Source organism: Anneissia japonica, unplaced genomic scaffold (assembly GCF_011630105.1).
Source record: "Anneissia japonica isolate Jap-2015-1 unplaced genomic scaffold, ASM1163010v1 scaffold1035_len235748_cov162, whole genome shotgun sequence".
In the NCBI taxonomy this organism is placed as follows: domain Eukaryota; kingdom Metazoa; phylum Echinodermata; class Crinoidea; order Comatulida; family Comatulidae; genus Anneissia; species Anneissia japonica.
The window spans coordinates 102,639-129,281 of NW_022749248.1; the positions used below are offsets into that span (position 1 = coordinate 102,639).

The window sequence follows — 26,643 nt, forward strand, 5'->3', positions numbered from 1 at the left end:
TTGTTTCAAAAATTTCTATGTATGTGGAAAATGTAGTTGATTACCAAAGGTTACAATTTTTATTTTGAAGACTACATGGTCTAGGAAGTGTACATTTTTTTTATGGGGCAAGTTTCCAAGGGCGGGTTTTCTAGGGGTGAGTTGACTGCCAAAGAGTGTTGCCAAAGTGCGAGCCAGCGTGTTATTTGATCACAAGTGGTGCGAGACCGCAAGTGTGAGCCAGCGAGCCATGACATCACGACAATAGATACGAGACGTTACTCGAGTTGTGCGAGGTGTCAGCTGAGATTTGTGGAGTACAATTCAAAAAACAAATATAGGTCTAATAATGAATTATTGTGATGTTAAATAGACCATGTTAGCTATCAAGGAGCGAAGTTGTTTTTCATTGGGACCTTCGTCCCTTGAAGGCTAGGCCTATACCATCCTAGCTAGTCTAGGCCTAGAGTAGGATAAGTCTAGCGCGACATGTGGACGCTGGTACGTGTTGGTTAGTCTACAAACGTTGCCTAAAGTAATTGATTTTACCCGGCAGAACGAAAGAAGGAGAATCCACTTTTCAGTCTTCTTAGGCCCTTGTTTTTTGACAAACAATGACCTTTTAGAGGTTAAATTGCTGTCAAGAATATGAATTGGCTGCTTCGCAGCAAATATGATATGTCAGAAAAAAAAAAAAGAAAAAAAAAAGAAAAAGGTGCGTAACATTAAGAGATTACCTTTAAGAATACATAGTCGAACACAGTCTGATATATGAAAATGTTTGGTGACATTTGAATGTTTTATTGCCATGATTTTGGTTGTTTCATTGAATTAGAATGGTTGAATGACCTGTGTAATCAGAGTTTATATATTTTTTTTCTTTTGCATTTGCTCATAAATTAGAGAGAAAGATTTCCAAAGATAAACAGATTTGAGGGAATCATAATCCAGCTATAATAGTATAGAAATACTTATCTGCTGGTTATCCAAGAATAAAAGGGATAAATTTTGATGCAAATCAAATACGATTTACTATTGGATGGTGTTGAAGTGATACGTCACAAACAAAAATATTTATAATGTAATGGTTGATATTGATCAATCGGTGTTTACTTGACTTCCCTATAGTATGTAATGCTTGTCGTTATTAAAATGTCACTCAGCATTATGAAAAGACTGTACAGATTATGTTTCAGCCAGTGAAGCAGTTCTGTACTTAATTGTGAATGTTGGTTAATTCAGTTTTTAACAATAACAAGAATGTTTCTTCTATAGTTATTCGGTTTTATCTTACAGTCGTATTATATAAAGTCATGCATAAATGATGACGATAATTATTACAGTAATAGTACAGTATATTGTAATGTTAATAACTTATTTATTTACAAAAGAACTTTCATCATAATGTTTATTTAAACAAATTTGTATACATTCAAAAATTAAAAAAAAATAACAAAATTATTAAACAAACTAAATAATAATAAAACATATAATATGTGCAAGGTCTCTGTGTGAAAGAAGACTCATTGTTAATGAGATCAATGTGATAATCCCCAAAATATGTCAGGTCAGTATTTTCATCACATTTTTAGTCTCAATTATTTACTAATGCTACGGTCACACTAGAGTCTCAAGCCTTGCTTGACTCACCGCGGGTGAGATTTCGAGCCAGGCTCGAAATTCTGGGTCGGTCACTACCTGAATTTAGTTGGATTGACCTCCAAGTTAGGAAAGTCGAAACAGGAAATTAGAGCACCACCACAATCAAATTACCGGCCCCGCGCGCGAAACATTCTTGCGGTCGATCTTTACTTCCTTGGAATCGAATATGAACACATGCTTATCAATTGTATGCTTTTTATTATTTCAATTTTACAACAAATTTTGAGATCACGTTCAAAATGCACCCGACTTCGTTAATCGCATTACTACCGTTGCTGGTTAGGATAATCGATGTAGATCATAGACCTATGATAATGGACAGTATATCGGATGATCTAGGCCTTGGCTCGGATGTAATGGCGATGCTAGTTTTCGGATTGATAAGTGCATTTATAAATGACAACTGATGATTACGTCTTATTATAATACACACATGAAGAACTCGCGGGTTTTTTATTCAAGAACTTCTAAACGCAACTGCGTCATCGACTGTGATTGGTCGAAAGCCGACGAAGAAATGTCAATCCCGGTCACATCAGGGTCAATCTGGGTGCTGAGCCAGGATCGAGATAGATCGAGATTGAGGTCACGCCAGGCGCGAGTCGATCCAGGTCCAGTAACATTACGAAAATCTCACCCGCGGTGAGTCAAGCCAGGCTTGAGACTCTAGTGTGACCGTAGCCTAAATCTATTTCATTTCCATTGTTACTTTTTACCTGCATTGAGGGACCCTAATGATCAGTTCTGGCTTGATGGACCACCCTCACAATATTGTTGAAATATGAAAGTAAATAATAAATTTGTTCTTTTAGAATATTTTATATTTCTACCAAAACAATTAGAGATTCATTTCTTGGTAAAACTTTGCATAAATGTCAATTGATCGACAATTGATTGATTGATTGTCAATTGATTGCATTGATCGTAATGATCATAATGATAATGATTGTAATAATGATTATAATTGTTAATAAGAATAATATTTTATGTATTTTCATGTATTTTATATATGTTTTTTATTGATTTTTACTACAGTATGTACAGTATTTTGAATGTAAATACGCCATGGAAAACGAATTTCCAATATGTTTTAATGTTTGGACAAATAAAAGTTTATCTGATCTTATCTTAATTAGTTACATTGTAATAATCAATGCATATGTGCTGAACCATGTTGATCTTGTGTGACCTTTCGGTCCGAAGTTCAATTTCATCGTTGTTATCCTTGTGTTTCACTGTCTTGAAGATGTATAGAAACTTATAGCATGCACTTTCAAGTGTAATTTTATTACAACTTACTCTAGAGCAATGTCTTTTGGGCAAGACATCCACCGTATGTCCTGTCTGAATGTTGCCAATCTGCTTGTTAAAAGATGCAGTACATTATTGTAAGGGATTGGGGGTAGTGTCTTTCAGGGTTTGCAGGGGTGGTGCCAGGATTTGCCTGACAGGGGGTTCCGAGTCCATTTTAGAGTCTACTAATATGTAAAGAATACATATACATTTTACTTCTCCCGACAAATTTATTTTTCTCTCTGACGTAGGCCCCTGGGCCCCCTCCCCCCGCTGGTACCATTCCTGATGCCATATTTACAAGCAGAAGGACCCACTGGAAATGAGTCTCATAGGATATCCTAACAGCACACTGCGCCATCATCAGTCGGATGAAGCGATTTCTCGGAAACAACAACACGATGAGGCAATGGATTATTGTTTACTGTAACGATTCCTCCATGGTCACCAACAATCAACAGACAGTGTCAAATCCTTTCTTCCACAAGATAATTACATTAAAGATACTAAGAATTAAATTTTATCTGTGTCTACAAAGTATTAATATCCAAAAAAGAATAGACTACTTTTTTATTAGTTACTTGAACCTAGCAGGTCACCACACAGTTGCATCCTTGTTAAGTCTGATTGGTTGAATTTTATCTTTGCATATAATGGTGTCATATATCATGATCTTAGCCCAACATTCTGATGCTATTCATGATAATGAATATGACATTAACTTGTGCTAAAGTGATATTGCGTATCAGTCTTCATTGTCTTGCTGTATCCATCATGATATTCAATAACACTGTAAAAGAACAAGGCTAAATGTATTACATTTATATAAAACCAATATTATTTTGTGTTGAAAAAATAGACTAGAAAATTGTGTTTCATTTACTGCAAAATTGTTGTACTTTGTTTGTCATGAAATTTGTCTCCAACAAATTGATTACCACAAAAATGTAGTCTAATATTCTACTAAAAATATGTGAACCAGAAAACAGAAAACATTAAACAATATTCAATTTGCCTGAACATTTACAAATTACTCTAGATATTCATATTTCAAATAGAGTAGAGTATATTGTATCATTCGTAATATATAGAACGATTTTTACAGTATGCACTACATGCAAAGGTAATAACGAAGTAGATCAAAGGTATACTCGTATACCTGCCTACGACACGTACTGTTTTCAATTTCCTGGCAAGCTTATGTACCTATGTATATACTGTCATGTTCGCTAATAAGCTTACCTAATGCATTGGACTGTTGGGCAAAGCTCTTATCAATCATGGTAATAGTAATATTCGTGATTGTCAAGTGCTGTTGGGTTACAGAACAAATTTCAATACCGATCAATGCACAGGAATGGTTTTTTATGTCCAAAAGCAACCTCGCTTTTAACAGACTGATTTAGACAACATCATTTGATTAAGTATTATAAATTTACAAGATTAAAAAATTAAGGCATTTACAGTTATTGTTGAATATGTATTGAGAATCTAGTATGGGAGTTTAACTTAGTTTGAGAAGAGATAATGTTATAAAGGATTTGAGATGTGCATTTAAAATCATGGGATATAAAGTAATTATCTAATTGATTTTATGAAGAGAAATGGATGGCTGATGTAGTATAGATTTTGAGATGTGCATTTAAAATCATAGTGGAAGAGTAATTGATTTTATGTAGAGTTATAGATTGCTAATGTATTTTGCTCTAGAATTTACAAGAATACGATTTTGTATGTATACAAAGCAAAATCAATTGTAAATAATGGTACTTTCATGTTTTGATTTGTTGGCAGATAATGTTCCTTAATGAATATTCTCTACGAGTCATGAACAGTATTGCTCAAGTGAAAAGCTTTATTCTTCTCCATTTTCCCTACTAAATACTTAACAGATTTTTCTATTAGATATGCACTGTATGTAATAGAAAGCAAATGTATGCATAATAGATTGAAAAAAAAAACTCATTAAACAGATATTATAATAAATAATATTATTTATTATTTAATGCCAAACAGGTATAATACATAATAAGGAAAAATTAAATTAATTGTTAGTAACTTAGTCTCAAGTTCACGAATTGAAATTATTTTTTGGTGAGGGTGTTTACTATTTGATATTTACTAGTGGAACAGGCTTTGACAACATCTTTCAGATTGTCATTATTTTTATTTTTTAAGGAAACATTATTGTTGTTTTGAAAAATTGCAAATTGTACACTTTTCATGAGGCTCCAAATTTTTATGATAATGGGGACATGTAACTAGCAATTAATTTTATTTGGCCTCAAAGATAAAGTATTTTATTAGGTTGAAAATAATATTTAATACTTTTTAATAATATAGTTATATGATTAACCAGGGAACATTCCGCCTAGTTACCAAGGAAAAATGGCAAATCAATGTTAATAACAAAGAGCTCAATTAAACTATCACAGTAAAAGTACAGTAGGATAGACTAACTTTATTAAAACAGTTTGAGATTTAGAATGGGATGTCTGTCAAAAGTCCATTTAGGACATAGGGACCATAATATTATGTAAATATTCCTTGCATTGACTTATTCTTATTTGGAATTAATGGTACTCTTTTTAGAGCATTTTCAATGAAAAAAATAATATTTGGTTGCTAAAAGTTATTTTTCATGCATTTAGAAGTGATTCTGCTACTCTTCTTTAAATAAAGTTTATATTGGCTTCCTTTTGAGGACAGAATTACATTCAAAACTAGTTTTTGTTGTTTTTAATTCATTGAATGGAACCATATAATCATGGTAGAGATGGAAGTAGTGTATAAAGTGTCGTGTAGATCTTCGTCCTGCCAAGGATGTTGCTCATTTGGTAGAGATTGAACTTGTATATAAGTGTTGTGTAGGTCACTCTTCAGTTCTGCTAAAGGATGTCACTCATTTGGATAAGTGACATATAAATTTATGGATTTGAAACTAAGATTTTGAGGCATTGTTCCCATGTGCTACAGTATAAATTCCTGGTATTCAACTACCGACCCATGGGCCAACTCAGGCCGCCAACAATTATGGTCCGGTCTGCGAAGTTGTCAAAAAGGAATATTTTTTTTGGCCGATTTTCAGTTGAGGAGGATGCATAAGTCTGCTAAAGAAGTGAAGATGACACTGGCCACCAGCTTATTAAGATTAAATACACAGGGTTTAAATGAAGTAGGGCATAGAGCCTACAATATGCCTGGATAGGTTAGTGTATGACAAATGAGTGGTAATTTGTCCTAGCATGCCTTTTCATCTCAATATAATTAATTTTGGTGTGTACAAAAGGAAAACAGGTTTGTACCTGCAATGTCTTTACTCCTTAAAGCACACATCTCACAGTCATTTCACAACCATTCATTAAAAAAAAAAAGATTAAAATGTATTCCATCAGATTTTCCCTGAATTTCAACTGCAATTTCCTTTTAATCTATTGTATAATCTTCCATTTGTTTTCATGTCCTGGCCACACAGTTTTATTTTTTATCTTCACCCCATACACTGTAGAGGAGCATAATTTATTTATATGGCCTGTTTCACTACTAGTACTGTCATGAATTTCATGTAATAACACTTTTTTTCTGTTTATTTACAAATTTATATTTTATATTATTTTTCTCCTTTTTTTTATCTACCGGTAGGAAGCAACCGTTATCTGATTCTCTGAAGGCCCATCATTCGTAGACATCATCATTATCTTTTGTCATAAATTTTTATTGAAGAAATTGCTTGCCTTGTAATCCAAGCTTTGATCTTGGTAATAATGTCAGGATTTTTTTTTTACCAAAAACACAACTTGACTCTTAAAACTACTTGGTTATAGAGCATGGGGAGAACTAAATTACAAAATTAGCTGATTTGATCATTCTTGATATATATTACTATTCCTTGAAACTGTAGCATAGACAAGACAAACCAGAATAGTAAAGGTCGTTAAAATACTAGTGAATCACAGTGACGTCAATAGAATAATTGAATTGGTTTTGTCAATAGTACTGGTACAGTCACAGGCCAGGAGAATACTTTATACAGTACCATTGTTTGTTTATTATTTTTCTTTATTCTGCACTTTCAAGACAATGTACTGTTTTCAAAGTTATTCAGGTAAACACAAAAGACAAGAACAAAATACACAATAAACTAGAAATTGCAAATTGCAAGTGAAGTGCTGCGAACTACAACTGCATATAAATGTTCTTCAAAGAAAATTGTTTATGCGAGTCAAGTGAAAATAATGAATAATAAAAATATAACAAATAATTGTCTTAGAACAGCGTTGGTACCGTGGGATGCCAGTCAATTCGAGCGGATGTCAGTTCGAGCGGATGCCAGTTCGAGCGGATGCATTTAGTGCGAACTATAACAAGGGCGAATTTATCGTCGCCATATTCTTGTATTTGTTTGTTTTAAATGCAAAAAAATGCTCTGATTACTAAGGTTCTGAAAGGTTTTTAGTACTTTTTGATAATTACTCCATGTTTGAATCACAGTCTTGGCAATTAATTCCGACTACCAAGATAGTCACAAACAAGTTAAAACTATAATAGAATTGCGCACTTTTCATCTTAAAAAATAAGAAAGTGTATGCTTTGCTAGAGTGCACGAGAAGCACACACACAAGACAAGTGACCATTATTTTTTTCACGGTAAACAAAGTGGGGTGGCTAGCCACCCTATTCACCACCCCTCCCTTCCCCAGATCCGCCACTGGTTGATGTTCTGAATTTTAAAAAGCAAATTATATTTGTAATTGAGTTATGCTACTCACTTATCTATTCTGGAACTGTTGTGTGCCCCCTTCCCCTTTGAAAATGTCAAATTTTTAGCTCAAATTATATTTGTAATTGAGTTAATGCTACTCAAAAAATGTCAAATTTTTAGCTAAAAAATAGGAAATTTTGAAGTAATTCGTACTCTTGTTCGCACAAGTGGATCTTCTTCCGCTCAAACTAGCCTCCGCTCGAAAAAAATTCCGCTCGAATTGGCCTTCGCTCGAAGTGGTATCCCCTCGAATTGACTGGTTCTCGTACCGGGTATGCCAGTCTACAACAAGCATCGCCTAAATGTAATAATTAGCACGCTGAAATAGGCTAGTAAATAAGTTTAACTGGGTTCGTAAATAATATTGGCCTCAAAATATTGTGGCTGAGACATGGGCCGATTAAACGTAGAAATAGGAATTAAACCTAGAAATATAGTAAAAACGCTGAATAGTAATACTTGGTACGAGTAGGTTAGTCTACAAACATTGCCTAAAGTAATTGATTTTACCCGGCAGAACGAAAGAAGGAAACTCCGCTTTTCAGTCATCTTAGGCCCATGTTTTTTGACAAACAATGACCTTTTAGAGGTCAAATTGCTGTCAAGAATATGAATTGGCTGCTTCGCAGCAAAAAAAAAATTATTATTGCTTTATTTAGCTGTTTCAGTATTAGTTGAAACAATTGACAATTATTAAATTATTATTTTTAAAACAGGAGGTTGATTGAATAATTTTTTTTTATTACAACAACATGTAAATTCTTATTTTCTAGAATGAAATACAAAATATATTTATTTGTTGATATGCACAACTTGCTAGATGCTTTAACAGAGAATAAAAATAAAATCTTCAACTAAAACACACAAAAAGATGCTATAAAGACAGGTAACTACAATAAAGACAAAAATTGCAATGCAGAAGTTGGAACTTAAACTATCATATCATACTAATTTGTGTAAGGACAAAACATGTTGACGTATGCACGGATCTGGAAGAAATATATCATAGCATCATACCAGGTGTCTTTCTGTTAATGGCATTTTTTGAGTTCCTATTTATAACCATAAAAATACCTTAAAAAATTATTTTACACGAACAAGAATCTACAAAATATTGGATGAGGACTTGTGTTGTGTTGTTACAAAAGCAACACATGTGAGAATTCTTATTCAAATTGTTAAGTTTTAGTACAGTACAGTGGAAGGAGCAGATAAAATATAAGTGGAATTTACCACTTCAGTGAGTGCGGGTGACAAAAGGCATACTGAATGTTTACTAAAATAACGGAATAGATTTTAAAGTGACCATATTAATTACTAAAATAAGTCAATATATGACGAATAAGCAATGTCTATGACAGCATGTATTATACAATCCAGTTTTTACCATATTCTATCACTGTCAACAGAACAGAAGTTATTGGCTGCAGTTCTTTAATTAAAAGGTAACTTTGTTGTTGCTTCTTTGAGAATGTTTGGAAGCAAAGTAAAAATCAGGAAGTTGGAAAAACAATCCAAAATATCTGTCAAGGCAAGGGAGAAGATGGCTCCCCACGTCATTTAAACTTGTGTCATTTCTACAGGAGTACCCTTATTATTTCTGAACCCTCCTGCAAATATCTGGAACCTACCCCAGCCTCTCGAAAGGATGCCAATGTAGCCTTTTCGCAAGTTTATGTAGGCTAACACAAACTACAGTACAAACATTTTCAAAGACAAGATGGCAAGGCATATTTTCAAATAAATACAATAAGCCCCATTCCTGGCAAAATTTCACTAAAAAAAATTTTTTTTTTTAAAGAAAAAAATGCATATGCATTACTCTACTTTCTATTATAAATCATGGAAAAATATTGGCACAAATTATATTTGTATGCAAAAGGATAAAAAAAATTTGAAATAGAGACTATTTGTGGCAAAGACAAGCCAAACCAGTCATTCGTCGCAAATCGTGTTTCAGAGAAAAATGACCAAAACATGCTGGAATGTCAAATTTTTTAAAATCTATTTTATTTCACTAAACTAACCTTTATATATCTACACATCATTCTATGCTGTTATTTTCCCAATTTTCAATGTTAAAACAACACTTTTTAAGGATTTAAAGATAGTTTCTGCATGAGAAATGCCTGAAATCATAAACTTTAAAGGCTGATTTCTCATCTTGCGAGAGGTTTGTTTAATTGTCAGAATCTTGGTCAGAATAATTTTTTAACCAATTTGAAATAATGCCAATAAAATATTATATTTCACAAGTGTCAATACTAGCAACAGAAAATATGTCGGCCGTTTTTATGTCTGATGATAACAGAACTCAAATCAAGGTAAGGCTAGGCCTAGCCGTATTGGATATCCTAATGTTTCCGGTGCCTACTATATTTCTTAGCAGAACTGTCGCAAAATCAAACATAAAAAATTCATCCACGTTAATTTTTTGTGTGGAACACAAATAATAAAATTTCAGTCTTATTTCACATTTTTTTCATGTTTTTAGGAATGTCTAAATTCAGTTAAACTAGCAATTTCGTATTATATTTATAAATCTTTATAACATAAAAATCAGATTTTTCCAAACAACTAAAAGTTTTAGCTGGGAATGGGCTTTACTAAAAGGGTTCCTTGACCTGGATAACTAACAAAATAACTATTGACTTCAGAATTTGCTATAAGCAGGCCATGTTATACATCATTTGTCTGTATACCCTGCCTATTACTGTGTTGATCATGGGATCCTGAAATTTATAGCCGCTGTACATATTACTGGGAAAAATGATTGACAAATAATGTCATTTTCGGAGCGAGTCAAAAAAAATATGGCTGCCGGCTTTAAAGTAATTCTACTTTAATCTCAGATATTATATAGTATCTGTGCCATAGTCGTTCATGTTAAAGAGGGTGATGTAAAACCACTTGCCTCGAGGGCTGATGAAATTAAATCCCGCTCAGATCATACTAATCAAGAATCTAATCTTCATCCAAGATGGATACCACAGATATCCTAATATACAGAGTATCTATGTTTAGTCTGTATCTTATGTTTATATAACTATGAAGTATAACCTTATACCACAGTATCAACATTAGTTTATTTTTATTAATATATGTTTCATAGTGAATTATAAATTTGTCAACAGTTTGATACTCACACAATATTACTCGCACAATTATATATTGGCTATTCCACGCCAAAATATACATGAAAAAATCAAATTGTGTACAGATGATTTTTTTTGCCTAAATATTTTCCAAACACGTCTGTATAGGCTACAGTATGAGGTTATAAACTTTTTTTGGTGTATATATCGCTTTCTTTTTAAATAAAATTCATTTTATTCTTAGTAGTATAATTGGATTGAAAAAGGTCAGGTCATATTCATGAATGATTTTACCAATGGGCTCTATTTTCCAGGCATGACTATTTTCCCTTTCATTTGATTAAATTTTATATCTGTGGAATATGGTCTTGCAGGAATATCAACCATATATGTGAATATCCCTTCATGTATCTTGTCAGTGCGAGAATTACGGTACACTGAATGTGTAGAGTACAGTAGCTTGCATTACCGAGAGTTGTAGTTTTTATTTTATTTTCAAAACCTTTCCACTTTTTGTGATGGCACTTTTATTCATAATTCTTCTGCTACCGATTATTCCTAAATAATAAGAAATTGGTTGAAAGACTATACACCATATAATAATGGCCCTTTAAACACTGTAGCATGAGTTACTGATGGGTTTGTAAATATGCCACCATGTCAGCAGCATTGATGAGGCTATCCTACATACAGGTGGACTAGTCTGTCTTCAAACTACACCTGTGTCAAAAAACGGTGCCATGAACAACCTTATGAATCTCTCGTGTATCTTTTCAGTATGATACTTATGTATGTGTAGTATGATTTTTCAAGAAATGTATTTTTTATTATATTTTAAAACTTTTTCACAAATGTTTGATGGCATTCTTCTACTACCACTAGCTGCTCCTTAAGTATAAATAATAAGAAATGGGATTAAACACTATCAACAATATAATAATGAATGACCCATTAAAAACCTCTAGTCATTTTGTGGCATGTCCTTTTAGCATAGCATGAGTTACCATTTTTTCCAACCTGTCCCATGCCACACAAGTTGACATAAACTTTTTGTAGTACCATGTTGATGTATCCTTGGATGTTAGGTATAAAAATACAAAAAATGAAAATTCTAGTGATATGAATGTAAGAGCTAGAGCTTGAAGAATAATAACGGATGCACAAAAGTGTAGCATGTACCATAAGATTTCCCATATACATTATTATATTATTAATAGAAAAAACACTAAAGGAATTACATGTACAATATATAAACGTTTTTTATCTAATTCAGATTTCAATATATCAATATATTCTACACATACCCATGTTGCATGAAAAAACGGTTTGAAATTACTCACTTATAATAATCGTTGGTCTAATTAAGAAATTTTAGGTAAAAAAAAAAATACTAGTTTCTTGTCCCCTTGCGCATCCATTTTATATCTGCATCACCAATTTTTTTTTTATTTCCTTTATTTTAAGCAATGTCTAACCCACATCAGCAAAATTCCTCTCTCGATCGTTTGGATTGAGGATACATATGGTATGAATCATGTCTAGTGCTTCTTTCATTTGCTTTCAGTGTGTCTACTTGGTAAAAGTGAGAATGTAGTAGCTGTTTCCATCCACCATCTTGGATTTGCCATCTTCAAGTAAAAAAAAAAAGTGCCCTTATTCTCCTTTTTTCAAAATATTAGGATGAAAAACAACTTTTTAAAAAAATTTTCTTGGTCTTATCTGATGTGTTACGGGGATGTAGGCATCGCATAGGACTTAATCTTACTCCGGGATGCATAGTTCAAATTGTAGTTAATTTTGTTTCATGGATATGTTTTGTTTTCTGAAGGGTATTGAATGATTAAAAAAACATCGCATCTTAATTGTTTTTTTATTTCTTCCAGAATGATGATATATTGAAGAATGTTTCTCATGAAAGCATCATCACTGCAGTTGCCCCACTGTTGGAGGACAGCCAGCCACCGCCAGAAATTTGCCTGTTCTTTAGTAAACATTGTCGCAATTCTCCCCGGTCATCAGTCGTGATGGAACTATTTACACCAGTGGTTCATCGAATCCTGAAACACAATATGGTATATATCAGTGTCTTCCTCTCTTTCTCTTTCTGTGTGTGGGTGTGTGCTCGATCTATTACAGAACAGAATAACAATCAAACAGAAAATATAGTTTTTTGTAAAGCATCGTGTGTGTGTTTATATGTGTGAAAAGGATTGTCACATACAAGTAGGACAGTGCAATATCTTTGCTATTGACAGACCTTCGTGCATATGCGTGTGCCTAACAAAATATATAAAGAAAATAAATAATAGGAAATTATATTTAATACCTCATTGAATTGCTATCAATCTGAGTATCAGTTTAGTTTTCTTTTTGTATATATTTTATTTAAGTTTATATGGTTTACTGGAATTGTTTATTAGTTTATTAAATAATGTATGGTGTATTTGAATTGAAACTTCAAGGATACCGAATATCATATCAATCACCAGTTGTGGTCATGACAATGAAGATCAATCTATCTTTTTTAAAATCTTTCCTTGATCCACCACCGGTAATCATGTGCATTCAGTGAGTTGTATTTTGAATGATAGTGAGTTTCATCATTGATGAACGTCTGCAACTCTGCACAGTAATGCATTCATATTTCATAGAAATTACTCAGAAAAAAGTAATAATGTCTCTTCAATTGTATGTTGTATTAACAATTTGATATGCTCGACCATAAATTATATGTGGTAATAGGTTAATAGGTATATGTGGACGGATAATTAAAAAATGAATGTTGGATGGATATGTGAAATGACGTGTGTTGCCATTCAAAGAAATCCTGTATAATACTGAAATGTTACTTCTTGAGTTGCATCTTAACTGCGTAGGCCACAGTCAGTTATATTTATGTTTCTTTCATTGCAGGAATTTTAAAATATATATCAAATTTTAAAAACTCAAAGGTTTTGACTTTCGTAAATTAGATAGCAAGCAATATTTATTATTAAAAGCACCAAAGGTAATTAGCATTTGTTATGTTGCAAACCACCGTCCCTCTCTAAATAGATGTGTAACACTTTTGGATATAATGTCCTGCTTTTTAGAATGATCTTTTTTAAGATGATCTATCAATGTTTATTTTTTTTTAACCCAATATATATTAACCACTGTGTGCTTGTCTTAGACTGAACCATGGAGATCTTGTCTGACCTTTCATCTCAAGTTCAACTCCATTTCTGGTTTCCTTATGTTTTAGCTAGAGGGCTTAGATGCAAGTTACAATAGCACACTGTCTTTTGAATAAGACATTTTAGGTTGTTGGTTGATGTGCATGTATTTAAATGCAGTGACATTCTTTGAAAAAAAAAGAAACAGGGCTTATCTTCAAATTAGACTCAGCTGTGCAAAATGATAGAATACCATTAAACCATAGAAAATATATTTTAAAGATGTTGACAACATATTATTACTACACTTGTAATAAAAATGTGTGTATGTACAGGGACAGTAGGGGTTAGCACCACCCTGAAAAAACTTACCCCCACCAGACGTCGCCCCTCCCTCCCTCCCTCCCTCTAGAAAATTGCTGAGCGAAAAAATAATACTCATACTAATTCCTCCATGATTAAATCACCTTGTACTAACTTTCACTGCTCTCTAGCTCTCTATTAATCCTTGTGCCCCCACTTACAGTTCTCCAGTGTCAGCTCCCCTGCATCAATACTCTTAGATACAATACACCACTACATAACACTTTCTGCATTCATTGAACAATTATTTCAGGAGGTATGGTCAATGGTCATATATTTATATAACTCCTTCCACAGAAAACCGTCTCAAGGTGCTTTTGAAGCCACAAGAAACAAAGACAAAAGAACGCGAAGGGGGGGGGGGGATTTTGAGATTCATGGTTACTTACATTTTTTTATTGTCAAATTGTTAATCAGATTGTTTATCGATTCACCCCAATATTGTCCTTATTGTATTGTGCAGAACCCAAGACTTCAAACGTTTGTTCGAGATTTTGTTCTTGCTCTTGGCTGTAAGAATGATGCTGAAAGTGCAATTCAGAAATTTGTCAGCAGGTAAGAATCATAGGTTGATGTTTAGAAGATTAGAGGGTAAAACATAGGTTTAATAAATTAATATCAATACAGTAAGTGACTAGACAGAAGATTTACAAGGAAAAAGTATATGTGAAAGTGGTTTCAAAACTTTTGACGTTTTTTCTTTTTTTCCCTATAACAATGTTAATACTCTACAAAAGCGCAGTTATATCCCACTCTCGATGCTTATACTGTAGGATTAAAATTACCACATGTTCCAGTTTACACTAGTTCACACTACAAGCAAGGGTGTTCACCTGTTCTATTTATTATTTTTAATACAAACATTTACTTGGAATACTCTTTTTGTTTTTTTTTTCAGGATAGCGCTTTGAATCCAATTCAACATTAAACTGTTGTTTATATAATAATATATAATATATATAGTAATTAGAGTAAATTACGGGTAGCCAGAAAAATATATGATCCTCGAAAAATAATTGAATTCAATTATTGAAGCTCCAAAAGCCAAAAAGGGCTATTATTTGCATTAATATACAAGCAGTACATACATCAAACAGTTACACCCAATTGTATACATTATCATCCCTTGTGCACAGAGCCAACCCAAATTTATGTATGATTTGTACATTGATATAATGATATTGTATTTCTTTGTCCTTCAATATTGCAAACCAAAAAAAATGTTGAGGCCAACATCACATGTGTTGTGATGAAGATTGGTTCATTGAGTGCAATAGTGTTCTGCCATTGGCAGGCTCATACCAGCCACTCCCACCACTTCTTTCCTTATACTCTTGATATGTGCTTCCTTGTTTGAGGCTATCCGGGAATGCACGTCTCTTTCGACCTCTGGTCAGATTACCTAGATGTCTTCCATCTAAAGTTCTTTTGAGGAGCCAATGTCCAATCCACTTATGTTGTTGTTTCTGTCTCAATGTACAGGAGACTGAATCCCCACCCCAAACTTTTCTATTAGTTATTAATGTTAGATACATTAGATTATATTATGACTGCTTCCTGGTTAGACCATTTTATATCATTTGTTATTGAGCAGTAGTGAGTGGCTATAGTTCAAAATTCTTTTTTACTTTCTTGTATGTTTTTAATTCATTTGTTTTTCTTAATACTACTAGTATGCCATCATTTATTGCTATATCACAGATTAGTCATTAATCGATAAACTTCTTTTGTTATTTTGATGACATTAATTTACCCCTGTGTTGATTGTAGTTGTCTGTCCAATACCAGAAATGTGTTATTTATAGCTAAAATAAACTATAGACCAATAGGATCAAACAGACACATAACTGATGTGATAAAGGAATTATAGTAATTATTTGGTACTTATATAGCACTTTTTCCTTTATGTTACAAAATACTTTGTTTTCCCTGGTCATTGGGTCCACATGGGAATATCCACATGCTTAGGCGAAACTTTTTATTCCTTGTTCCGCGTACTTATTTTTTTAAAGATTATCGGAGGAGGGCGGAATAAAAATGAATATAAAATTTTGTTTTCTTATTTAGCAAATATTTTTGACAAAATCATCCAGACGGAGGAGAAAATAAAAATAAAATTTTATTGGTGAATGTAAAATAGGATGGTTAAATGTTTCAAATTTATATAATTAGGAAGAAATATACATATCTTTGGAGATTTTAAGGCAGTAGAGGGCATGATAAAAATAAGAAAAACTGTTATTTTTTTCCAAAATTTCCACTTTCTCATAGCGGCGGGTGTTCTAATTCGAAATTAACCTCGAGGTTGGGAAACCAAACTGTTCCCGCAGTGCGAAAGCACTTCCGCAAATTAGCTATAGTGATCTGGAGTGTTTACCATTGCTTCATGGCAAGTTACAGTAATGTATAGTACTTCTTTTTCTAACGTGCTACAATAGTCATTAATATAAATATTACTTGTTTCTCCATAGCATGCATGGCCCAGCAAGCGACTGCCCTCATCCACGTGTCCTGCCAAATCTCGTCTCCATGTGTCTGGCATCCATCGCAATGTACTATCAAGAAGCCAATGGGTAAGTTTTACCTTTACAGATCCTATGGGTCAGTGAGTTTACATAGAAATTTAACTTGTAACAAATATGCTAAGTTATTTCTAGCAAGGTCTTTGTCTTCACATACCCATTACAAAGTAAGGGTATGCAGGGTACACCCCTTGAACATGACCCGTCATGAGGGTAGAACTAAGGAATCTTTAACATTTTGCCAAATCTCTTTTTTCCGTATAAAATTTAAGATTGTTTTCCAGACAACTTTACCTCTTGACTATGTACTTCTATATAACTCGTTGGTGATGATCAAATGATATCTCTATAAATACTATATATATTTTTACTATAAATATTAACTTACATGGAAACCATGACCCCAGCACAGAGCTAGTTCATGATAACAAAAGATTTTATAACCTGTATTTTCTATCTATCTATTTATAACCATCTCTAAAGAGGTCATGGGTTTGGAACAAGCTCAAGTAGGTTAAATATGCGTAAAATATACAACAAGGTGTTTTTATTTCAACATGATTCATTCCACATCATATTTAAAATGTTTCAAATTTATGAGATAAAGGTGATCGTTGGGAATTCTATGCTTTCGTTATAAAGGAGAGTTTCTGATTTTTCCCCTTGATGTTTGTTTCAGAATTGAACCAATGCCCTCATGACTAAAAGGCAACCACCTTACCACAGTATCATTTATTTTTTTTGTGTTAATTTAATCCTAAAAATTACTAAATATTAATATTCTTTTACTCCAGAGAAATGGTACAATAATTTACTGATATTAGTATTAATATTTATGCAGTTGATGATATTAATTATTTAATTATTCTGAATAATTAATAAGGTATATGCACAATATATTTTTAGATCTATTTATTGACAATTATGATTTATAGGCTCAACTATTTTATGATCAAGTAATACCGTTATAATTCTAGTATGTAAATCATGTAGTCAGTGGTATATGGATAAAAAGTACTTCATAAATTAAAATAAATCCCTTATACCTTAGTAAAAAATAGAATACCATTAACTTTCTGGCTCAATGTCTCAAAGATTATTCTTTATGTTGTGACACATGATAATAAAATAAGACAATTTCATGAAAACTCGGAGAAGGAGTCGAGGGGACAAGTGGTAAGTTAGGGGCTCCGCTAACTACAGCCTTAACATTGGCGCTGGTTCGAGCCACTCCTCATTCTGGGTTCGGTTAGTAGAACCCAAGTCTTATCAAATAAGGACTTGAAATCGAGGTTCAGTGTATACATCTGGTTTGTGTGCATTTTAAAGAACCTATTGCATCAGAAAGGTCGGGGGTTATTCCGATGCTATTCAGTAGTTCATTTCAGCCTTGTTGTATGGTGTGAACATGTAGCTACTATAAGCGCTTTTTTACAGTGGCTAGGTACTGTAGTCACAGACCACGCCCATATGCAATTCAGCACAATGATGCTGCGAGCTATGGCTTATTCTCCTACTTTCCTTTAACTTTGACTGTAATTGAAATGAACATGTTATGGACAGACTTTCGCTACTATCTCCATGGTTGAAGTGAGATTGCTGAAATGTTTCAGTTGTAACTATTGTATACCTATGTAATAAATAGTTGTCAGCCTACACGCCTGGCACCCGATTGCCACAGAGTTTAAAGTCATAAAACTCATGAAGAAATATAAAATCTGTTTGGGGATGCAATAATCATTGCAAAGTAAGAGGAAAACAAAACATTTAAAAACAAATAACAAGTCTCAAAAAAGGTTTACTATAATTATTTTATTATTAATTGTCAATTAAAGCATATTTAATTTCACCAGCTTTAAACACGTTATATTTTCATTGCGAATTTCTTGGGCTCAGTACGGACTCCAAAAGTATGCATTTTCTTTTAGTTTTAAGGCATATGCAGATTTTATAAGTCTGTAATGACGATATAACGTGTTTTTAACTCAAATGTGCCTATTCTTAAGATTAGGACTGGAGTGCACATCAAATCACTAAAGTGCTGTGTATACGAATAAGCGTTTACAGGTTGACTGCCAGCCCTTTTCCCAGCTCCGTTCAATACCCTAAGTCATAAAAGGCATAATGGAAATCATTCCCATCGGCTATAATGAGTCACAAACATACGCCAATTTTTTTTAGATCATTACCTCCAGGTTCTTCCCTGAACCTACAGGACAAGATGTCGTGTTCTGGCAACCACTGCCAGTGAGTTTACATGCAATTTGTGGTATTTTTCGATGTTGATGTGGACTCATGTCCTGAGTGCCCAGAGAACACTGCCCCTGGCAGCGAGTTTGTTAAAGCCAGGCTCCTGAGGATTTTTTTGGGTTTTTTTTGATACGTTACACAATTGGTATTTCTAATACACAAAAAGCATATTTGACTAAAAACTTGGAAGTGGTCAATGAGATACACGCTTTTTTTCCACATTTTCCCCAGTTTTTAAATATTCAATATTTGTATTGTTTCTTATTTTATCATGTAGAGGGCCTAGCTGGAAGGCTCACCCTCTATAAAGATGGTCAAAATAAATAAATAAATAAAAATAATGTGCCACTTTAAATAATGATCAACAACACAATTTAAACTTAGAAATAAACATCATAAAATAGTCATATTTTTAACAAAAATTGTTTAAAAAAGTGGAAAAAAATAATTTCAAAAACAAAAAAAACAATTTTCCTTTTCTTCAAGGGACACTAAAGTCAAAGCAAACAAAGACCCTTGAATAATGTATTTGATTAATATTCAAAATTCATCACTCATCGATGTAACATAAGATTGTGAATCTAATGTACATTAAGTAATTGTGAACAATGTAAATGGTTAATTATGAATAACTGTACCTTATATTAAAATATCCGTATCTGTAATTACAAAGGGATGATAGTAGTCGCAATTGACGTCATCACAGTTTGATGGAGTTGATGTCTAATATGAAAACCTGAATACATAATGCATTATGCATACATCTGGTCCAGGGCTGCAAATGTTAATGAGATGCTCGCATTTTAAATAGAATATTTGTTTAACCTGAGATGTGAGCCAAGTGTTCGGCCGGGAATTAATGCTTCTGCCTCTTTCAGTTGTGTACCAAGCTTCAAGACCCGGTTAGGATGCCAAGACTTGAGTACTGGTATAGCCCTCAACTTCTCCCTCCTTCACAGAGTTATGCGATTTTTATATGCACCCATTACTGTTAAGTCAGGAAGGGTTGCACTGTGGCTACCGAAGGTACCAGCTGGGGCGGATGCAGGATTTTGCAGTAGGGGGTCCGTGAGAGTCCACACCACCTAAGCCGCACCATAGTTGGGGCTGAGGTGAGGAAATTATGAGAATAAGGACCTCTAGGTGCCTGGAAATTGCACTCTCATACGTTAAAAATCTTACCAGTAATACAATACAATACAATAATTACTTTTCTTAATGAAACGGGTGTCTGCACATCCCCTGCTTCCGCCCCAGCCCAGGTGCCCAGTCCAATTTTCAAATACCCCAGTTGAGTGAGGACAAGTATAATTTGTATTCACAAAGATTCTAATGGTTCCACTTGCATTATACTGCCTTTGGCTAAGTTTTAGTGGTGGTAGTCGAGGGGTACTGTACATGGTTTTAAAACTTGCTTGGGTTATCGTCCACTCCATGACACTTTTTTTATTATAAGTGTTTGGAATGTCTGTGTTCAATACTGATAAAACTTAGAATTATGGCAGAAAATACATGTAAACTGGTATTGGACTCACTTATTAGTATGAAAGAAAAATGCTAACTTTAATTTTCAGAATCTTGATATTTAGAAGTTCAACTCTTGCACCAGCTTCATTCTGTGAGGGTCATGTGACCATTACAAATACATATCAAAAAGCTTTCACTTTTGCACAAAGTTCAGCACACGAGTAATAGCTATAATTATAAAAACTCTTATGTTAAACTCTGTAAAGAAAGCTAATTTACATTACATTAAGATATGAACATCAAATTTCACTGGGGGTGTTTATTGTTGAGAAGGGTTTTTGAGTGGGCATATATTCAAGGGAGGTGTTTATTTTTATTTTATTTTTTTGTTGTTTTTTTTGTGTGTAAAATGGATATTACTGAAATAAACAGCCCTTTAGTTTTATTGGAAATGTCAAAACTACAACACATATTATTACCGTCAAAATGTCTTATTGGTTAGAAGAAATGTAATTCTATGGAGTAATTTTTTGAGAAGTCTTACCTAGAGGGAGACCTGTGTATCAAAATGCCATACTGGAATTACCTCAAAATAATTGAGTGATGAAGTATTTGTTGATGTCTTTAGATAGCAGTAGAATGATTATTTTTGTTGTGGTATCAACAAGTAGAATAGTATAGTACATAGTAAGAAAAGAAATTTGGATTTACAAATTCATGTCTCTATTTTAACTATCATTCCTCTTTGCTGTTAATATTACAGTATTTTTGCTAATCCCCATCTCTTATTTCCCTGCTGGGCCTGTGATCTCTTTTGTACCAGAACCTAATGATTTTAGTAGCCTATACAATGGCTGAATGATATCAAAACCTTTTGCAGTGAGCTTTTTTAATCAAACAAGTTCCCTTGGGATTTCAATAACTATTTTCCAGACAGGCTTCAATAGTTGGGCCTAAGTGTGTATATTTTAGCAGTGTTATATCAATTACAAGCTTTGCAGTCAAAATCCCCATATGAATTAATCTTCTTGCTTTTGTGTTCATAACTACTTTTTTATATATAAAATAATATGATTATTGTATTATCCCTTTTCCCCCATCCAATTGAAAATCTTGCTCAAATACTAGTTAAAATTAATTCTCAAGTAGTTAAGAATCACCACATATCACCTTATTTTATTACCTAGTATACCTCAGGAGGGGGATACACCTTGCTTATCCCTCCCACCGGGAAGTTAGGAGGGATTTATCGGGGGATAAAAAAAAAATAGATAGGTCAATAGATAAGAGCTTATTATAGACACAGTTAACAGTGCCAGGAGAACACTCCTAATTTTATTCCAAAAGCTGCTTAAGTCATCAATGTTTCTATAAATTCTAAGTTTTTGTAATAACAAAGTTTTGAGATTAAGTCACGCTCATTTGCCCATGGGAAGTCTTCACTTCTTTAGCAAAATCACTTGCATCTTCAAGTGAAAATCAAAGAGAAATATTACATAGAGAGTATCGCTGGCCGGCAGGGGTGGCACCAGGATTTGCCCGACAGGCGGGCTGAGGTCAGCTGGCCAGGTCAAAATTGTTGACATGCCAAAGTTGGCCCAAGGGTGGGTGGGGTGGTAAAATATCGGGGATATCCATACTGTATGCATTGTTTTTTAAATAGTGTTTTTATCCCTTGTCAGCTTGAAACCATCACCTTTAAATTAGAATACAATTGTTTAGTTTTGCCTGAAGGCCAATATGTGTGGAAGCGGTTTGGCGCAAGGAAGCGGTTTGGTGCAGCGTGAAAGGTTTGGTTTCCCAACCTCGCGGTCGGTGTTTCAATCCCTCGCTGTGCATTTCGCTTGTGTCCTTGAGCAAGGCACTTTATCTGCATATTGCTTCTCTTCACCCAGGAGTATAAATGGGTACCTGGTGGGGTTGCTTGCTCCTGCGCTGAATACAGCAGCAACACTTAGCATGTGGATCCAATGACCAGGGACAGAAGCGCTTTGTATCTGCAAAGAAAGGCGCTATATAAATAAATATGATTAGATTAGATTAGATATGTAAAAAAATACTAAATAGGCATATTAATATTTTATCAGGTCAATCATTCAACCTTCATTAAATAGGCTGTTTTCACAAATTCTAATACGAATTAGTGTATCATATGAATTGGAAAATGGTTATGAGCTCTCACTGGCTAAATCCAGGGCCCAGACCTTAATGGGCCCTGGGAATAAACATGCGCATTTGCTTTTTCCCCAAATCAGCCAAGTGGGACCTTTTAAGGTGGAGAACAGTTAACACTTTGGCTGCCAGCAACGAGTATACTCGCCCACAGGGTGTTGCTGAGGGTGCCAGGAACGAGTATACTCGTAAAAAACGGGGGAACATTCTAGCGTTTATAACTTCTTTATTATACAATGTAGGACCACAGACTCAACGGCTGGTAGTTCGGGGAAGATACAGCTAGACGATAAGGTACAAATGACATATGTATGTTGCCGGTAGTACACTCGAGCAGTACAAGTGGGGGCGCCCTTTGAACCTTTACCAACCCATGCAAAAAGAGGACGAGATAACTCGCACTTGGCATAGTCAGCAAAAAGCTATCACAGTGCAATCGACGAGTATACTCGCCCCCTAATATTTTCCCGCCAATTTATTAGACACATCATTTTGATGATATATGACTAGATAAAATTTCAAAAAAGTATGTTTGTACATGTAAACTTGATTTGGCGCACGAGAAGGAACCGTAAAAGAAGGTCTGGCAGTCAACGTGTTAAAAACTTCAAAATATGTCCTTAAAACATCAAAAACTTTGAAGCGAGACGTTTTCCCCATACCCACAGGGCTCTCCACCCAGTCCCAGTTCCCAGGGAAGTAAGGCTCAAAAGAGCCTTAGCCTGGCACCCAATGTCTCTTTGTCACGCCACTGCTCATATAATGCAAGACATTTTGTATTCATTATTTGGTTGGCCCCAGAGATGGTGGGGGCATTAATAAACTGTTGTATTAAGGATCTTCATTTTCCTCTGCCAGATATATAGATCGATAATAAAGATAATAAGCTACAAAAAAAAAAGGCCATTCTCCTTGAAGTAGTATGAACTGTGACCCGGATTGTTCAGGGTTTTTTTTTTTATTACAGGAAGTCATATATTAGATCTAAACAAGATGTTTACATGCAAACTAGTATTGCTCAGTTAATATTGATAAGGAAATGTTATGTATTAACCACACTTTGTCCCATTTTTTAGCATAAACTAATAAATAGATAATCATAAAATGTAGTGGAATAGTAGATATAGGTCCATGAACACTGAGATTCAACTTTTTAATTAAAAGATTCATGGTCAAGGTCAAAAAATTTAAGACTTAGTGCTTCCAGCATAAATGAAAATAATGGAATCGCCTGTCTCACTCATAAATGCCCTTAATGTACTGTGTGCACTCTACTTTATGTACTCTCTAGTTTTTATCTTCTATATTATGTTAAAACTTAGTTTTCTTAGTTACCATGGAAAGTGTATCTGATGATAAAAAAGAATGATAATAGAACATGCATTTTCCTGAATGATCAATGACCCGGAAATGTTTTTATTTTATTACAGAACAAGGAGACTTCAATATTTAGATTTTAAACAAGATGAAGGTTTACATGCAAAATATTACTTATCATTAATAATTGTTACTAAAGTAATATGCCAGATCTTTGTTATCTTGAATATTTATTGTTTATTGTTCAAGATAACAAACCTTCAATTCAAGACTTATTTCGTTATTGTTCTTATGGAAGTATTTCTGCCTCAAGAATTTTCTATGTTGTTGATTGAGGTACATGCTTATACTCTCATCAAGTCATATTTCTTTCGTATTTTTTTGTCATGAAATATCTGCAATTTTATACTGTAGTGTTGGATCAAAGAAATGTTGCTAAAATATAGATATACATTTCTCGTACCCTACTGACCATCTTAGATTCTTGTCTATATTAGGGTTGTTGTTATATGCTTCAGGTTTGTAATCAGCTGAGTAACAAGGGGATTTATTTAAAACCTGAACAGAATACTTTGGCTACGTTCAGACTGGAGAAAGCCAGGCTTAAGTTAAGCCCGGCTCAACGTTAAGCACGGCTTAACTTTGCTGAGCGTTCAGACTAGCGGGATTAGCCAGGAGGCGCGAGCATTTGCATAATAATGAACCAGGAAACGTGTTTCAAAACATTGCTCGCAAAACGTATGCTCCCTCACAGCGTACGTAATTGAATGCAGATTGACCTCCCACAACAATTAAAGCCCAGCTTAGAAAAGTGTGGCACACCAGGCCTAGTTACTATAGGAACACAGCCTGGCTTGAAATAAGCCACCTAGTTCAGACTGGCAGGTGGATAAACCTGGTGAGTTGAGCCGGGTTTATCCACCTAGTCTGAACTAGGCCTCAGTTTATTCTATTTGGCTGTATTCAAATGGATGATTTCTTTTTATCAACTGAGAATACATTTAGCTCCTATATCAGCCACCTTATGCATATGCGGGAATCCTTTATGTTTACACAACTGATTTAAGTTAACTTGGCAAGACCATATATATTTTTATAAGTTCAGAGAACCATGGTAATGTTACATAATGTGATTATAACAGAATGATACTAAAAAAATAGACATGGTGAAGTGCACGAAAATATGAATAATTTGTACAGTGACCCGTGGGACACCACATGGCACAATTTCACCAGATGCTGTGTCAACTAATTGATGCTCCAATAATTTACTACAGTTCATGGCAATTTTTCATGAAAAGAGATTTTTTTTCCCTAATTTTATTTATCCTATTTAATCCTACGTAAGTCCAGGACAGAGTTGTGAATTGTTATTAAAAACCTCTGATTCTTAGAAATACTACTGTAGTCATATCACATTAGAACCTTAATTCCTTTGTCATCATTCACTTTAATTTAATATCAATATAAAATGGTAGATTAAATCTAAACATCATTAATTAAAGGTTAATGTTATATAATCTTGGCTACATGCGGGGACCCTTCAGTATGGAAATAATTGTCTTTTTCGCAATTTTAGGGTTATCACCCGATCTTGTTATTTGATTTGATCAGTTCATGTTCATTTCTTTCTGTTTCTTATTTTAAAGAGCATATTGAATACTTGTCAAATTAAACATAACATTATTTAATGTGAAAATGGTGTTACCCAACAAATTTTCATATTGACAAAATTGATAGGTGATAGAGAATTTAGATGGAGGTGTGGGATAAATCTTGACAGATACATGTAATGTAATTTGTATATAAATTTGCTTTAGCACATGAACAAAATTTAGTAAAACAGAATTGAAAAAGATTTGAAACTCTGAAAATGTTAAGAGAAGGGGAATTGCGAACAGCAACAAAAAAATTAATCTACTATAATAGTAATGATAATTACATAATTAAGTTCTGCATTATACAACTGTTATTTTTACTCCATTTGCAGATTCTCCACTTACAGATTTATGGTCAATATCAAGTAGACCGTTCTTTGTCTCCTGAAGTCTAGAATTGTGCTGTTGAATTGCATATGTTTTAATGTCGCATTTCTGGAATCTGATTGGCCGGGCTTATAGTAGTAAAATGATACTTGCAGACAAAATTTCCATATTGGATGATAAAATGATTTTGTATTGCCAGTAAAATTTTTATGGAAAATATATTTTACCAGATAGTAAAAAAAATAAATTTATTTACAACAAATTCACCGAATATAAATTGCGCTATATACAACAGTTGTTTCCCTTTCTAGAATTTTGTTTTGGTTCAGTTTTTGTTTCTGAAAATAAACCCTAAAATTACAATGTTATTGAAATTGTTATAACTGTGCACAAACTCTCCACCTTTGACTGTCTTGGCCCAAATTGCCTCTTTCCTCATTTATTGTAGTTACTTCTTTACTGTTTGTTTTGTATTTTTGCCTATTTTCTGCAATTGGACTGGTTTTTCAGCGCACAGAGGACACAATATGCGCTTTATAAGTATATCACAATTCCCATAATAATATATACCTGCCAACTTTGTTGGCATCTAATGTGTGAGACAAAAAAAAAAACAATATG

The 26,643-nt window shown here is 33.7% G+C and overlaps 1 protein-coding gene across 2 annotated transcripts in view; it reads left to right on the forward strand.

Annotated features, from left to right (window-relative positions):
• The window catches only part of LOC117121039 (C-Maf-inducing protein-like), a 65,855-nt gene that overhangs the window by 14,118 nt on the left and 25,094 nt on the right, over positions 1–26,643 (forward strand). For both annotated transcript variants that reach the window (XM_033266133.1, XM_033266132.1), the window contains exons 2-4: positions 12,675–12,863; positions 14,773–14,864; positions 16,781–16,882. In XM_033266133.1, coding sequence (XP_033122024.1) covers positions 12,675–12,863; positions 14,773–14,864; positions 16,781–16,882 — 383 coding nt within the window. The remainder of the gene's footprint in view (positions 1–12,674; positions 12,864–14,772; positions 14,865–16,780; positions 16,883–26,643) is intronic.